We start from the raw sequence: 16,720 nt of genomic DNA on the forward strand, positions 1-16,720 counted from the left end.
GACACGTGTCCAGAACATGGTAGAAAATATTTTCTATTTTCTACCGGTGGTGCTTACCTGCTGGTAATCGACAGTTTAAACGCACTGATGCTTACTGCCCAGTTAGCACATGACACCTTACCGCTAAGATTGTAAGCTCTTCTGAGCAGGGACCGTCCTTATTCATTAATTTGTACAGCGCTGCGTAACCCTAGTAGCGCTCTAGAAATGTTAAGTAGTAGTAGTAGTAGTAGTAAGTCAATGGGTGGTGGTAAGGTCTCAGGCTGAAAATGGACGCATGCTGGTTTTAATTTTGCGGCACATCCGTTTTCGGCCACAAAAAAAGCCTTTTTTCCAGGTGCACTGAAAAATGGACCTGCGTGCATCCAAAACACAAACCTACACCTGCGCAGGCCACTTTTTGGCGTGCCTTAGTAAAAGGGCCCAATAAGCACTTGTCAATAGCACCTTTGTTGTGAATACATGATGCATACCTCTAGGTGCCAATTTACAGAATTGCTTTCTAACAGTTTTGAGGATGATCAATCACTAGGGAGGGACCTAAAGTTAGGCACAAATTCTGCACCAGCTTTTGGCGGAGAAATAAATTCTAACAGATGCAAGGCACAAAAATGGGGCTGAACCGGCAGATGGCACAGAAATACACTTGCATGCTCAGTTATAAGATAGCAACTGCATATTGCTCACTAGAAGCTGTAGTCCCAACTCCGGAGACTTATCAGCCTCATTGGGATTACTTCTCTCTATATGCTACTATATATTCGTCCCAGAGTTGTATTCTCTTTTCCAGAACCTTATCAGCTTCTTTGCACCTACTGTTACTCTATTTTCCACTCTTTATATATTCCTGGAGTTGGTACTCTCCTCTCCGGAACCTGTAAGTCACATTGAGCCTACTGCTATGCGGGAAAATGTGGGATACAAATGTAATTAATAAATAAATAAATAGGGGGCATTTCCATGTGAGGTGCACAGGCAGGCGAGGAGTGTTCTGAAAAAATTGTGCACACTATTTTAAAATACCATAGGTGCGCACTCAACTGAGTGGTGTAGAATGGGTAAAAATGAATCAATCTTTTGTTCTTTCAAAAATATAAAGACATGGGGACACATTAAAGTTACATGGAAATACTTTTATAACATATAGGAGGAAATATTTTTTCACTCAACAAATTGTGAAGCTCTGAAGCTCTTTGCCGGAGGATGTGGTAACAGTGGTTAGCGTATATGGTTTTAAAAAAAGGTTTGGACAAGTTCCTGGAGGAAAAGTCCATAGTCTGCTATTGAAATAGACACGGGGAAGCCACTGCTTGCCCTGGGATTGGTAGCATGGAATGTTGTTACTATTTGGATTTCTACCCTGGATTGGCCACAGTTGGAAATAGGATACTGGGCTGGATGGACCATTGGTCTGACCCAGTATGGTTTTTCTTATGTTCTTAACTTATGTGCCAGGATTTACACCTGATTTCAGTTGGTGTAAGTCCTCAAATCCAAAGTTGGGCATGGAATTTGTCGCCCAATGCAATTCTATATAAAGCAGTCATCCGAAAACGCTCTTTATAGAATAGCGCTGGGCGCTGATTTTTTTCAGCGACCATATTTGGGTACCATTTACTGAATCCAGCTTTTTCTAGTGCCCAGAACCTTTATTATTTTACTTGGATTGCCCACAGACTTCTACCAAAAGATGCAACTTATTTCATAGTAACAACCAAGTGATTATTAAACCTGTAAGACAAGGTGATAAGAAACTGATAAAGCAACATGGGCAGGACAAAGAAAGAAGTCTTGATTATAAATTCCTTGAAGTGCAATAAAATGTCTCATTTCCAATTATTTTTATTGTTAAACAGTAGCTCAGATGTTTATATTACAAAAACAATTAATTTAAATGGCATTGTTACTGCCTATGGGATAGCACTGCTGAGCATGAATGGAGAGGCCAAGAGCCATCCAGCTTAAATTTTAAAATACTTCCTTTGTTATTAAACAGAACAAGCAGTTCTATAATTGTATTGGCAAGGGATATGTACTGTTAATTTATTTGAAAAAAAAAATTGAGTTAGAAGTGTGATAAAAAGCATGATTTTTAAAATGAAAAATGTATTTCTCCTAGTTGCTTTTAGGTTTTTAACGTTTCTTTCAGGCACATTATTTCCTTAGTAAATGAACATGCTTTCGGAGCAGAGTCCTTAATTAACAGTATAAAGTCAGATTTAATGATTGGGCCAACAAAATTTGCAAATCCTCTTGCAATCTTGACTGCTCTAAGTTTTGCATTGTTGGCAAATATAGGCAGGGCTTTTTTGAGGGGGTACTTGGAGGTACTCACTACCAGCACCTTTTCCATTGTCTGCTAAAATTGACCCATAATGAAAGAGCTCAGGCTCTACACACCAATTCTACCTTGTCATAGATTCTGTGACTAGTTGCAGAGGGCTTGGCTATTGGTGGATGAGTCCCTCAGTGATCACCCCACCCCTGAAGGATGGCCTAGCATTTGAGTACCAGCACCTTTTTTGCTACAATAAACACACTGAATATAGGGTACACGTTTTTAAAAATCCCAAAACCAAAACTCTCTCCTGTTTGCGATACTTTCAAATGGAGTGAAAGAGTAGCCTAATGGTTAATGCAGTGGCCTAGGAACTTGGGGAACTGGGTTCAATTTTCATTACAGCTCCTTGTGACCCTCAGCAAGTCACTTAACCTTACATTGTCCCAGGTACAAAACTTAGATTGCGAGCCCACTAGGGACACAGAAAGTACCTGCATATAAATCACTTGTTCCATAGCAAAGCAGCATATCAAATCCATGGCTCTGGTTATAATTGCATGCATTAGAAAATGCTGCAGAATGATAAACAAATAATCCTCAATATCAAACCTGTGATAACTACGGCCTGAAATTGGTAGAGGGCAAAAATGTTCTGCCAAACAATCTTCAGACTATAAAAGTGTGCAAATATGAAATGCAGGGGAGAAGTGCAGGGCCCCCTACTGAAGGACGAATAGGTTCTAAGCCAGTGATCTCAAACCTATCCTGGGGGAACTCCCAGCTAGTCAGTTTTTCAGAATATTCACAAATTTTCATAGAATGCAGCACAAGCAAATCTATCTCAAGAAAATTCATTGTGGACAAGTTGAAAACTAGACTGGCTGGGGTCTCCAGAATATGTTTGGGAGCCACTGTTCTAAACTTTGCAAGGCCCAAGTAGTTGTTTCCCCTTTAGCTGGGGCAGTAAGAAGTACTATTGCAAATGAGGTTGCTACCTCACGCAGGTCAGCCTGTAGAAGCTGATCTAGTTTTGGTTTTTGCCGCCATTGCATACAAGGACTTTTTATTTAAGAGAAATCCTTAACTGTAACTCTAAATAAAGAATGAAACAAAGCAAGGAATGGATCAACACCTTCAGGTTGACTTGAGTGATGTGTCAAACTTAGGTGCATTTATATTTCTCCACCTCAAGCCCTGATTGTGCAATATTTTCTAGGGATGAGCTGACATTTGCAACAACTTGGGAAATGTGAATGACATATCCCATATTGTTGTATGTTTTTAATGAACGATATCTAGCATTTTTTGTGGTTTTCACAAGCATGTACAATCTCTTCCCAACAGTGTGCCCATTGGAACCATTGTACATGTGCGAACCACTGTGCACATAACACATGTATGCACTATGGGGATAGAGTGTACACTCTTTCCAATAGAGTGCATCCCTCTTTTTAAAAACCGTATCTTTGACCTAGAGTTTCATGTAGTGAGAGTAAAAAAGAGAGGGTACCAAGTACATATGGAGGGGCATAATCGAATGGGGCACCCAAGTTTTCCTGAGGACATCCTCACAGGATGTCCGGCGAAGTGGCGGGGAAACCCGTATTATCGAAACAAGATGGGCGTCCATCTTTCATTTCGATAATACAGTCGGGGACGCCCAAATCTCAACATTTAGGTCGACCTTAGAGATTGTTGTCCTTAGAGATGGCTGTTTCTGATTTTCAGCGATAATGGAAACCGAAGACGCCCATCTCAGAAACGACCAAATGCAAACCCTTTGGTCGTGGGAGGAGCCAGCATTCGTAGTGCACTGGTCCCCCTCACATGCCAGGACACCAACCGGGCAACCTAGGGGGCACTGCAGTGGACTTCAGAAATTGCTCCCAGGTACATAGCTCCCTTACCTTGGGTGCTGAGCGCCCCAAAACCCACTCCCCACAACTGTACAACACTACCATAGCCCTAAGGGGTGAAGGGGGGCACCTAGATGTGGGTACAGTGAGTTTGTGGTGGGTTTTGGAGGGCTCACATTTACCACCACAAGTGTAACAGGTAGTGGGGGAATGGGCCTGGGTCCGCCTGCCTGAAGTGCACTGCACCCACTAAAACTGCTCCAGGGACCTGCATACTGTTGTCAGGGAGCTGGGTATGACATTTGAGGCTGGCATAGAGGCTGGAAAAAATATTTTTAAATTTTGTTTTTAGGGTGGGAGGGGGTTACTGACCACTGGGGGAGTAAGGGGAGGTCATCCCTGATTCCCTCCGGTGGTCATCTGGTCAGTTTGGGCATCTTTTTGAGGCTTGGTCGCAAGAAAAAATGGACCAAGTAAAGTCATCCAAGTTCTCGTCAGGGATGCCCTTCTTTTTTCCATTATTGGCCGAGGACGCCCATGTGTTAAGCACGCCCCAGTCCCGCCTTCACTATGCTTCCGACACGCCCCTGTGAACTTTGGTCGTCCTTGCAACGGAAAGCAGTTGAGGCTACCCAAAATCAGCTTTTGATTATGCCGATTTGGGCGACCCTGGGAGAAGGATGCCCACCTCCCGATGTGTCGAAAGATGGGCGCCCTTCTCTTTCGAAAATAAGTCTGCAAGAGACCAAACCAAGTGAAAGTGCACAAATGGGCCTCCAGGAACAGGACAAAGGTAATCTTTATTGTGAAGACCCGACACAGGCTGTATTTCAGTGTCCACGTCAGGGGTTGCAAAAAAAATGATGTTTGCAAGAACACCACTGTTAGTACTTTGAATTGTGCCCTAGAAGCTCCTTTGACTATTGTGATAAAATCCCACCATAATGCCGAGATTTAAAGTACTCCTTCTCGCTAGTTTGGTGGTCTTTTAAGATAGCGCTCTTGGCATACAGAAATAAGGAGTACTTTAAATCTCAGCATTTTGGTGGGATTTGGAGTTAAAATATGGAACTCTCTACTTATTGCCATCAGAACAGAAAACAGCTATCTAAGGGGTCCTTTTAGTAAGGTACACTGAAAAATAGCCTGCAGTAGTGTAGGCGCATGTTTTGGATGCACACCTGTAAAAATGCCTTTTTTTAATTTTGACTGAAAATAGACGTGCAGCAAAATGAAAATTGGCACGCATCCATTTTGGGTCTGAGACCTTACCACCATCCATTGACTTAGCAGTAAGATCTCACGCGGTAACTGGGCGGTAATGACATATGTGCACCAAATGCCACTTGACGCATGTCCGATACGCACAGCAGAAAAAAAAAATTATTTTTTGGCCGTGTATATCGGACGTATGGTAAAAATGAAATTACCGCAAGAGAAATGTGATAGCCATGCGGTAACTCCATTTTGGTGCGCGTTGGGCGCATGTAGACGCTTCCGCAGCTTAGTTAAAAGGGCCCCTTAAAGCTTAAAGATAGGGCTGCTATTTATGTGGCCTGATTTAAGTGGTTTACTTATACGGTGAGGGGCTGAATATCGGCAGCTAACCCGACTTCCCCCCCTGGAATGCTCATGAGTTTGTCATTTTTGAATTTGGCACTAACTGGTCATTTCAAGGGCGATAACGGGTTAAAGTGCCACTGAAAATGACTGGCAGCCGCAAACAAGCAATTTAACTGATCGGTGGCTGTTTCCGGCTGGTTAAATCATTTTGAATATTAGCTAGTACACTTTTAATCCCAAACAACTTTTAAAATCTGTAATTGGATCTCTGTTCTGGATGCAACAGGCAATGTTGTAGTGCTGTTTGGGTCGCATTAATGCACCAATATTCACAGTCAATGGACTTACCTGCTGTCATCCCTGTACCACTCAAAGTCAGCCAAGGGCATAGCGGATGCCTCACACCGGAGGGTGGTTGGTTTCCCTGTGGCAGATTCATTATTTTTGGCATTTGTGATGGTTGGAGGGTCTGCAAAGAAAGATATGAACCCTGTTACCCCTCAGCATTTAATTTTTCAGCATGTTGCAAGACCCATTCAGCTCTTAAAAGTGCAAGGGGGGAGGGAGGAGGCAATCTATAATAGCAGACAGCAAGAGAAGTTTACAAAATGCAACCCAAAAAGACGACATGATGCTGCCACAAGCAGAAAGTAGTTGTGAACTGAAAATACAGCTAGTACTTCATGAGTTGTTTGTTTTCAGCTGCAATTGATGGGAAAATTATATGGTCTGTGATATTTTATTTCCCAAAATCAGTTCTCACTGCACAGAGCAGTGGGGCAGAGCTGCACCTTTGCTGCTGTTAAATACCCTTACAAGGTTCAGCCTGGCAGTGTTCAGATCCAGCAGATTGCCAAGACCTGTCGTTTCTTTCTTTACAACATTCGTAAAATCCGCCCCTTTCTTTCCGAGCACTCTACCAAAACCCTCATCCACACCCTTGTCACCTCTCGTTTAGACTACTGCAATCTGCTTCTTGCTGGCCTCCCACTTAGTCACCTCTCCCCTCTCCAGTCGGTTCAAAACTCTGCTGCCCGTCTCATCTTCCGCCAGGGTCGCTTTACTCATACTACCCCTCTCCTCAAGACCCTTCACTGGCTCCCTATCCGTTTTCGCATCCTGTTCAAACTTCTTCTACTAACCTATAAATGTACTCACTCTGCTGCTCCCCAGTATCTCTCCACACTCGCCCATCCCTACACCCCTTCCCGTGCACTCCGCTCCATGGATAAATCCTTCTTATCTGTTCCCTTCTCCACTACTGCCAACTCCAGACTTCGCGCCTTCTGTCTCGCTGCACCCTACGTCTGGAATAAACTTCCTGAGCCCATACGTCTTGCCCCATCCTTGGCCACCTTTAAATCTAGACTGAAAGCCCACCTCTTTAACATTGCTTTTGACTCGTAACCACTTGTAACCATTCGCCTCCACCTACCCTCCTCTCTTCCTTCCCGTTCACATTAATTGATTTGATTTGCTTACTTTATTTATTTTTGTCTATTAGATTGTAAGCTCTTTGAGCAGGGACTGTCTTTCTTCTATGTTTGTGCAGCGCTGCGTATGCCTTGTAGCGCTATAGAAATGCTAAATAGTAGTAGTAGTAGTAGTAGTAGTAGTTTTTAACATTGGCTAAACCCTGGTTTTTAAACACTGGTTAAACTGGTGGCAAGAAAGCTGGGAGTCCAAAAGATCAACATTTGTATGGCTATGCTCTAACTCAGGGGTGGAGAGCCTGAGGCCCGCAGGCAAAATTCAGCCCGCCACTGAAAGAAAACATTATTTATTTATTTATTTATGACATTTATATCCCACAATATTCCCGCCCATGGGCAGGCTCAATGTGGCGTACAATAGTTAATAAGCAAACAATAGTACAATAGTACAAAGTACAGTAGACAAGGACACAAGTGGGAGAAAGAAATAACTGAGGAGGGAGAGGAAGAGAGGGGGGGTAATAAATTATCACAGAGTGAGCCGTGGGCTAAAAGGGGGTGGCACCTGTAGGGTTCGTGGCATATGCACTGCCAAAAAGGAAGGTCTTGAGTCGCGTCTTGAAGGTCGGGTGATCTGAAGTGAATTTGACCTCTCGGTTCCACAATTGAGTGCTGAGATAAGGGAAAGAGGAACCATAGATGGTCTTATATTTGAGGCTACGGGGAGCAGGGTAGTGGAGATTCAGGTAAGAGCGGGCCGACCTTCGGGAGTTCCTGGGCGGCAGGTTTATGAGAGTGTCCATATAGGAAGGGGCATCTCCATAGATGATTTTGTGGACCAATGCGCAGGTCTTCCTTCACAGGAAGCCAGTGCAGCCGCTCACGTAACGGTCTCGAGCTTTCAAATCTAGATTTGCCAAAGATGAGTCGAGCTGCTGAAATCTGAGCCGTTTGCAATTTTTTTTAGGAGCATACTTGTTCATCCCCCGTAGATACTATTGCAGTAGTCAAGACGGCTAATCACCAGGGACTGGACTAGATTGCGGAATACGTCTCGAGGGACGTATGACTTGATATGCTTAAGCCTCCAGAGAGAGTGGAACATTTGCTTGACTGTTGAGTTCACATGCTGCTCCAATGTCAAAGATCTGTCAACCAGAACTCCCACAATTTTTAGGGATATCGAGATAAGCAGGACGAGCTCAGGAGTAATTAATGTAGGAGGCCAGAGTTTGTTGTAGGGAAAGGAGAGTTTTGGATATTTTAAATACTGTATTTCACAATTGTTTTCAGAACAGCCACTCCAGCAGTTTGTTTCCATCATTTTTAGTTACACTTTTACTTATTTATTTATTTGTCGCAGAAGACCTTTGGAGCTCCATGCATTTCTGGTTCTAATATTAAATAATGCTGCAGCTCGCTAGGGTTAGTATTGACATTTGTGTGGCCCTCTGTGTATAAAGGTTGCCCTCCCCTGGTCTAACTGAAGAAAACAAGTGAAGGTGATTTGGATATGAAGTAGATCAGGTGTGCATGAAACCTGCCACCTCCAGTTTTGATAAAGGGACTTTTAGCATCTCAAGCTGATATAACTTGCATAATAATAATAACGGGCCCAATATTCAGCCAGCGACAATCAGCATTTTGCTGATTGCTGCCAGTGTTATGCCTGCAAATTTAATGCTGGGCCATTTCCTGTGCTTCGTCACTAAATTCTGTGTTTGTGGAGCTGGCTATATCATAGCCAGTTAAATACGATATTCAGCACTTAAACAGCTATTGGGAAATGCATAAAGATAAGACTGGGCCCAATATTCAGCCGATGGCGGGCAGTGTGTATCCGGCAACTGCCACTGAATGTCCAAGCTTATTTTGGCTACTAAAAAGTTAACCAGCTGTGTTGATATTCAGCACTAACTGGTTAACTTTTTAGCAGTCAAAGATAACCTGCTATTTAAGTGGTCTATTTTGACCACACAAATAGCCAGTTAGATGCTGAATATCTGTGTCTAACCAGCTATGTGACATGAAATAGTTGGTTAGTAACTGCTATTTGGTATACTAAACAGGACATAAATGGTTAGGCGATTAAACCCTATTTAACTGGCCAGGAATAAATAGTTTTGATTTTTGAGGGACTGACTTTTATGCAGCCCTATTTATGTGGTTAACCTGGCTGATTAACTACTGAATATTGGCACTTATCGGCCAACTGCTGACTCCACTCCCAGAATGCCTCAAAATAACTGGTTTTGAGATAGGCACTAAGGGCCAGATTCTATATATGGTGCCTAAAAAATCCCTGTAGTAAACATTTACGCCTAAGCATAATCTACAAAGTGACGCCTAGATTTAGGCGCAGTATATAGAACAGGCTTAAATTTACATGTGTCCATTGACACCAATGAAAACGTGGCGCAAATCTCTGTGTGTAGATTTGCGCACACTGGGCCATACTCTATAACAACGCACATAAATTTTGGAATGCCCACAAAATTCCCAGTTCCCCACCCATAGCCACACCCTTTTCAACTGTGCACTTTAGAATTTAGGCGCAGTTCATTACAGAATAAGTTTAGCGAATTATGCATGTAAATTCTAATTATTGCCAATTAGTGCTCATTATTGCTTGTTAAGTGCTGTTAAATACGCTGATTGGCTTGTTAAGCCAGTTAGGTTACTGGATTTCCACGTGGATCTCGAAGCGCGCTATATAGAATCTGGCAGTAACTGTTTACTTGCTGCTGAAAATGACTAGTTAGCCCGAAACAGGCGCTTTATACAGCCAGGTGCTTTTCTGACCAGTGAAACCATTTTGAATATTGATCTGAATAATGATTTGACCCTCCATAAATTAGTTGTTCACTGAGATTTACCCAGCTCTGTCTTTTTAGTCACCAGTATGCTTGGCATTCAATTGTACAGGCATAATAGCAAATTCACTTTGTGTCTGCAGTGAGACAGAGTGTGCCTGTTCCACTCCACTGGTTCCAGAGGTACAGGATGAATCACAGGATAAACAAACACCTTCTTTATAATCGGCTGCAAGCTACTTCCTAGCTCTGTTCTCCTCTTATCCTCCTGTTAAGAGACTTAGGTCTTTCACACTTATTTCTCACATTAGTATTGCTTGGATGCATTTAAAGATCATGTCAGTGAGAGAGAAAATTTAGTAGTGAGGGTTTATCATTTGTGGTTCAATTGTGCTTTTTCTTAGGTGCAAATGGCAAGATCTATGGCTAGGCTTTAGAGTAGGGAAGGGGTGGGGGGGGGGGGGCTCTGATGCATTGTTTATCTTGGAGCAAAGGTGATCTGCTCAGGGAAGCTGTGCTGCTTCACTCTAAGGTGAGGCTTTCCAGTGGTGCTAGATAAAGATGTCTCAGGGGACCAGTGAAGCTGTGGTGGGAGATTTCGCAGCATTGTTGCTGGAGATTTATTAAGACAAATATTCTGCCACCCGGAGCAATGTTTTTCTTCTTTTTTTTTTTTAAACAGCAGATACAATGGTTGAACAATATGCACACATTCTGTGCCACATTCTGGATCTTGTCCAATCAGTGTTGGAACTTTTCTGAATAGGAGCGATACACAGTCTATTATGTAGATAACTTAGGGACCCTTTTACAAAGGTGCGCTGAAAAATGGCCTGCGGTAGTGTAGATGCGTGTTTTGGGTGCACACAGAATCATTTTTCAGCACACCTGTAAAAAATGCCTTTTTAAAATTTTTGCCGAAAATGGATGTGGGCCAAAATGAAAATTTCCTAGCATCCATTTTGGGTCTAAGACCTTACTGCCAGTCATTGACATAGCACTAAAGTCTCATGCGGTAACAGAGTGGTAATGACCTATGCGCATCAAATGCCACTTGGCCCGCACCTAATTTGCGTGTCCAAAAATAAAAATTATTTTTTGGAAGCGCGTATCTGGCGCACAACAAAAATGAAATTACCTCAAGAGCCATGCGGTAGCTGGGCGGTAACTCCATTTTGGCGCACATTGGGTGTGCGTAGATGCTTACGCAGCTTAGTAAAAGGGCCCCTAGGGATGGGCAACCAGAAAAATTTTCGTTTAATGTCATTTCTCTTGTTGTTTCTGGGAATGTTCATTTTATTCTTTTTCATGTGGCCATTTTTTGTCATGTAGCAAAGTAATTGAGTGTGCACTCATTTGAAAGTGAGAGCACTATGTGCGAAGAGGACACGCTCTTTCTAAAAGACTATGCACTATCCCCCACATTCTCTATCAGGCATGGTGAGTTGTGTGCATCAGATTGGACGAACGCCCAATTTACATGTGCACCTTAATTGAGTTATGAGCCAATCAGTGAGGCTAATTGGCTGAACACAACCAATTATCAACACTGGTAATAATTGGAATTTATGTGTGCACTGTTCTAGGCATATTCTAAAAAGAGGCACGTGAAAATTCTAACATGCATAGCTGAAAAGGGGGCGCAACCATGGGAGAAGTGTGGGTGTCTTGGAGGTATTCTTCAAATTTATGCTTAAAGTTATAGAATTTGGGGGAACACACCTACATTTAGGTGCAAGTATTTACATCAGGTTTTCAGTGGTGTAAATGACCGTGCATTAGGTGCGTTCCCCAGCCCTTTGCGCTATTCGCTATGCACTTTTTTAGATACGCCTATTTTTCAGACGCCATTTACAGAAACTGGCCCTAACCACATAGGTGCAGTGGTTTGCGCATGCGCAATAAGGGCCCTCTTTGCAAATAGTGTACATTTTCTTGAAACAGTGTGCCCTATTCTTGGCAAATGATGAAGCATTATTTTTTGTGTTTTTCTGCTCATGTCATTTGATAACAACATGCAAACACATGGGATATATTGTAGACATTTCCCATATTGTTCCAAACGAATTCCCATCCCTACTACTTATCCATTTTTAAAAATGCATACCAGGCATACTGTACATACTACTACTACTACTTATCATTTCTATAGCGCTACTAGATGTACGCAATGCTGTACACTTGAACATGAAGAGACAGTCCCTGCTCGACAGAGCTTACAATCTAATTAGGACAGACAAACAGGTCAAACGAGATAAGGGAATATTAAAGTGAGGATGATAAAATAAGGGTTCTGAACAAGTGAATAAGGGTTAGGAGTTAAAAGCTGCATCAAAAAGGTGGGCTTTTAGCTTAGATTTGAAGACGGCCAGAGATGGAGCTTGACATACCGGCTCAGGAAGTCTATTCCAGGCATATGGTGCAGCAAGATAAAAGGAACGGAGTCTGGAGTTAGCGGTGGAAGAGAAGGGTGCAGATAAGAGAGATTTACCCAGTGAACGGAGTTCCCGGGGAGGAGTGCAGGGAGAGATGAGAGTGGAGAGGTACTGAGGAACTGCAGAGTGAATGCACTTATAAGTTAATAAGAGGAGTTTGAACTGTAGGCGGAAACGATTAGGAAGCCAGTGAAGTGACTTGAGGAGAGGGCTAATATGAGCATAACGTCACTGGCGGAATATTAATCATGCAGCAGAAGTTTGAACAGATTGAAGAGGAGAGAGATGGCTAAGTGGGAGACCTGTGAGAAGCAAGTTGCAATAGTGTAAGCGAGAGGTGTGTGAGAGTGCAGGTGAAAGGGGATCCGGGAAGGCACGAAGAAAGGGGGTGCAGGGAGCCGGGAAATCCCAACGGGGCAGATTTCATGTGCACAACACCCACATTCAGAAAGCTGGGCTACCGGAGGCAGAGAGGTTGGCTGGGTTAAGGAAGAAGGGGAGGAACTACCAGTCCCAGAATCCTTCTCTTCCCCACCCAGCTGTGCAAGAGTTAGGGGAGGAGATAGAAGATTGGGAAATGGTCTCTGAGGAAGGTGATGAGGGCCAGCTGGAGAGATTGGGGGCGGGGGAAGTTGAAGAGGAGGATAAAATGGAGATTACTGAAGGGCTGGAGGAGGAACAGATGGAGATTGGAGCTCTGGCTCAAACCCGAAAAGCCGCTGTAAGAGGGTGGCTAGCTGTGCCTTGGAGAGACTGGTGGAAGACCAGAGGAGAGAGGCTGAGGCGCTGGGGAAGATCTCTACTAAAGAGGGAACAGGTGCAGCCCTGGGAGAGAAAGAGGGCTGGGCACAATTGAAACCCCAGCCTGAACCAGGTGGGAACCAAGCTGTGTAACTGTGCTGTAAGGAGGTGCAAGAAAGACTGTGTAAACTGTTTCCTACTGAAAAGGTCTGGGCTGCAACCTACCAAGCTACTGTGTTTTCTTTCTGATAATGTACTGTTCCCTAAGAGAAGTAATCTTAGTCAAGGGAAGTGAAGTTATATGGACTGTTTTGAACCTGACTTGTGCTTTGGGTAGCAAGCCCTAAACAACCTGGAGTTAAGGTGTGCCTGGGTGTTTATGTTGACCTGAAGCCAGAAAATAAATGCCCTTACTTATAAACGTTGTGCTTTGAATGTGCCTCTGTGAAAGGAACGGAGGGAGGAAGGAGTCCTGGAAGTTCTCAGGGCCTGGAGCTGAGGCTCAAAGCAGCTAGATTGCTGTGGAGGGAGGCAGCAGCCATGTGAAGAAAAAGGCAGCTAAGCAGGGTCAAGCCTGGCTGGGTTCTGGAAGGGTGACCCAGCTACAGGTGATAAGAGTGAGGACGAGGGTACATAGCACTGAACAGAAAAATTGCCCATCCTGTATATGGGTAAAAGTATGCATTGTTATGGAGATGTTCTTAGGGTACAGTTATGCAGGACAAACAACAAAGTAATTTTGTATTTTCAAAATTATGTGCATCATTTTGGCTAGAAAGCAAGGGCGCCCAAATTTGGGTAAACAAACCAAAAAGGTAAACCACTATAGAAGTGAACACACCAAAAAAATGTTTAAATAGTGGATAAATCATATTACAAATGTACTCCAGGTTGTAAAACAAATAAACAGGGGTCCTTCTTCAAAGGCGCACTGAAAAAAGGCTTGCGGTAGTGTAGGCGCAGGTTTTGGGTGCGCCCCGATCCATGTTTCAGCGCGATGTAAAAAATGCCTTTTTTAAAAGTTTTGCCGAAAATGGACGTGCAACAAAATGAAAATTGCTGCACATCCATTTTGGGTCTGAGACCTTACCACCAGCCATTGACCTAGCGGTAAAGACTCACGCGGTAACCGAGTAGTAATGACCTACGAACGACAAATGCCACTTGGTGCGTGTCTGTTCCGTGCATCCAAAAATAAAAAATATTTTCAGACACGCGTATCAGATGCCTGCAAAAAATGAAATTACCGCAAGAGCCACGTGTTAGCCGTGCGGTGACTTCATTTTGGTGTACATTAGGCGCACGTAGACGCTTACGCAGCTTAGTAAAAGGGCTCCATAGTTCATAGCACAGGCTGTGTCAAGTTTGCTTCCTCTGCTTAGACTCTTGGTGGCCTACTACACTCTTCTTGTTGCTGCTATGCATATAGCATGACTATAGGTTTTATGTTTTCTAAGCACTTTTATCTGTTTATATGCTGCTTTACACTCTTAAGTCACTTATAAAAGTACCCAAAAAAAATCATAGCAACATAATAACATAATAAACGATGGTATGGTCCATCCAGTCTGCCCAATCAGAGTTCATTTTGCCTATTGCTGTGCTCACAAAATCCAGGGTTTACTTTATAAATAAAGAGGTACTAAGACAACAAACATTTTTTTCAGTTACTATGCTCTCCTTGCTTCCAAATCCAACCCCCTTTGGGACTCCTCAGAACTAGATGTTTTCTGCTGGCAACAGACTTGCAGTTCTGCCTGTCTTCTGTACTCACAGTTCACAGTGACCCGGACTTGCTTCACATCTGCTGATGACACCTCATTCGCAGCTTTGCACTCGTATTTGCCCGACTGTTCCCGTGTGATTCCAAAGATATCCAGGTATTCCTCTTCCCAGTTAAAATCACCATCTTTAGAAAAGAAAAAAGCACAAATGAAAACATTTTTTTCTTTGAGATCTCATAATATTCGAAAATGATTCTCAGCAGGGGTGACACCTCATTAGAGGACAGCACTTTTTATCCAACTGGTTTGGTTCTGATTGGGACCAGTAGAAAGCCACATGAGTCTAGGACCTCTTCTGGAGAAAAGGTCAGTTCTTAGACATGCTTTATTGCTGCACAAATACCTCAGGGCCGGATTTATGATTATGCTGCTTTTAGGCAGAGGGTGGTGGGGAGGAGAGTCCCCCAAATATTAAGGAATGGGGGATCCTGAGTCCCAGTTTTTGAATATCTTCAGAATTTGGCACCCTTGACACATGCCTATGTTGGCAAAGTCTTAATCCAGCTCTAAAATAACTGAGATCGCCTGCCATCATACTGAAAAACACCTCAATAGTTCACTTACCATGCAGCCATTTCTTTTTGAGAAAAAAAGGCAGCCTTTTACCCGCTGTGGTAAATGGGTCCTCAGCGTGCATCACAAACACACGCCGATGCTTACACAGGCCTCCTTTTACCACAGCTTAGTAAAAGGACCCCTAAGTTATTTTTACCTTGGGGCAAACATTTAAAGCATGTGTTTATTTTCTATTTTGCAACTGAAATACACATATTTTTGAAAATATTTCCCCATTAGCATTTACATCTGCTCCAAGGCACACCACCTAGCTGTCAGCTAACTGCTCATTTGGACCTGGAGTTTGGAGGAGTGATTGAGGGATGAACTGCGAGTACTTATCTTGTGTTCAAAACCATTTCAAACAGCACCAACAACAAAACGTTTTGGAGCTTGGTTTAAGTGCCTCTGCTTAGAAACGCAATTTTGAAAACTCTGCTACTGACATGTGCAAAGCCCTGTGTAATGCTGCTCTTTATTGTTTTTAACATGCTTTTTATGTCAAATGACTGTTCCTTCACATTTTGCAAAAAAAAACAAAACATTTTTCCCATGGTCCTGTATACAGTGGGGGAAATAAGTATTTGATCCCTTGCTGATTTTGTAAGTTTGCCCACTGACAAAGACATGAGCAGCCCATAATTGAAGGGTAGGTTATTGGTAACAGTGAGAGATAGCACATCACAAATTAAATCCGGAAAATCACATTGTGGAAAGTATATGAATTTATTTGCATTCTGCAGAGGGAAATAAGTATTTAATCCCTCTGGCAAACAAGACCTAATACTTGGTGGCAAAACCCTTGTTGGCAAGCACAGCGGTCAGACGTCTTCTGTAGTTGATGATGAGGTTTGCACACATGTCAGGAGGAATTTTGGTCCACTCCTCTTTGCAGATCATCTCTAAATCATTAAGAGTTCTCGGCTGTCGCTTGGCAACTCGCAGCTTCAGCTCCCTCCATAAGTTTTCAATGGGATTAAGGTCTGGTGACTGGCTAGGCCACTCCATGACCCTAATGTGCTTCTTCCTGAGCCACTCCTTTGTTGCCTTGGCTGTATGTTTTGGGTCATTGTCGTGCTGGAAGACCCAGCCACGACCCATTTTTAAGGCCCTGGCGGAGGGAAGGAGGTTGTCACTCAGAATTGTACGGTACATGGCCCCATCCATTCTCCCATTGATGCGGTGAAGTAGTCCTGTGCCCTTAGCAGAGAAACACCCCCAAAACATAACATTTCCACCTCCATGCTTGACAGTGGGGA

At 43.2% G+C, this 16,720-nt stretch overlaps 1 protein-coding gene across 2 annotated transcripts in view; it reads right to left on the bottom strand.

The window, feature by feature from the left end:
* The window catches only part of LSAMP (limbic system associated membrane protein), a 1,187,184-nt gene that overhangs the window by 123,742 nt on the left and 1,046,722 nt on the right, over positions 1 to 16,720 (bottom strand). For both annotated transcript variants that reach the window (XM_030203921.1, XM_030203920.1), the window contains exons 4-5: positions 14,897 to 15,031; positions 6,049 to 6,169 (exon numbers count right to left, since the gene is read on the bottom strand). In XM_030203921.1, coding sequence (XP_030059781.1) covers positions 6,049 to 6,169; positions 14,897 to 15,031 — 256 coding nt within the window. The remainder of the gene's footprint in view (positions 1 to 6,048; positions 6,170 to 14,896; positions 15,032 to 16,720) is intronic.

Source organism: Microcaecilia unicolor, chromosome 5 (genome assembly GCF_901765095.1).
Source record: "Microcaecilia unicolor chromosome 5, aMicUni1.1, whole genome shotgun sequence".
Taxonomy (NCBI): Eukaryota; Metazoa; Chordata; class Amphibia; order Gymnophiona; family Siphonopidae; genus Microcaecilia; species Microcaecilia unicolor.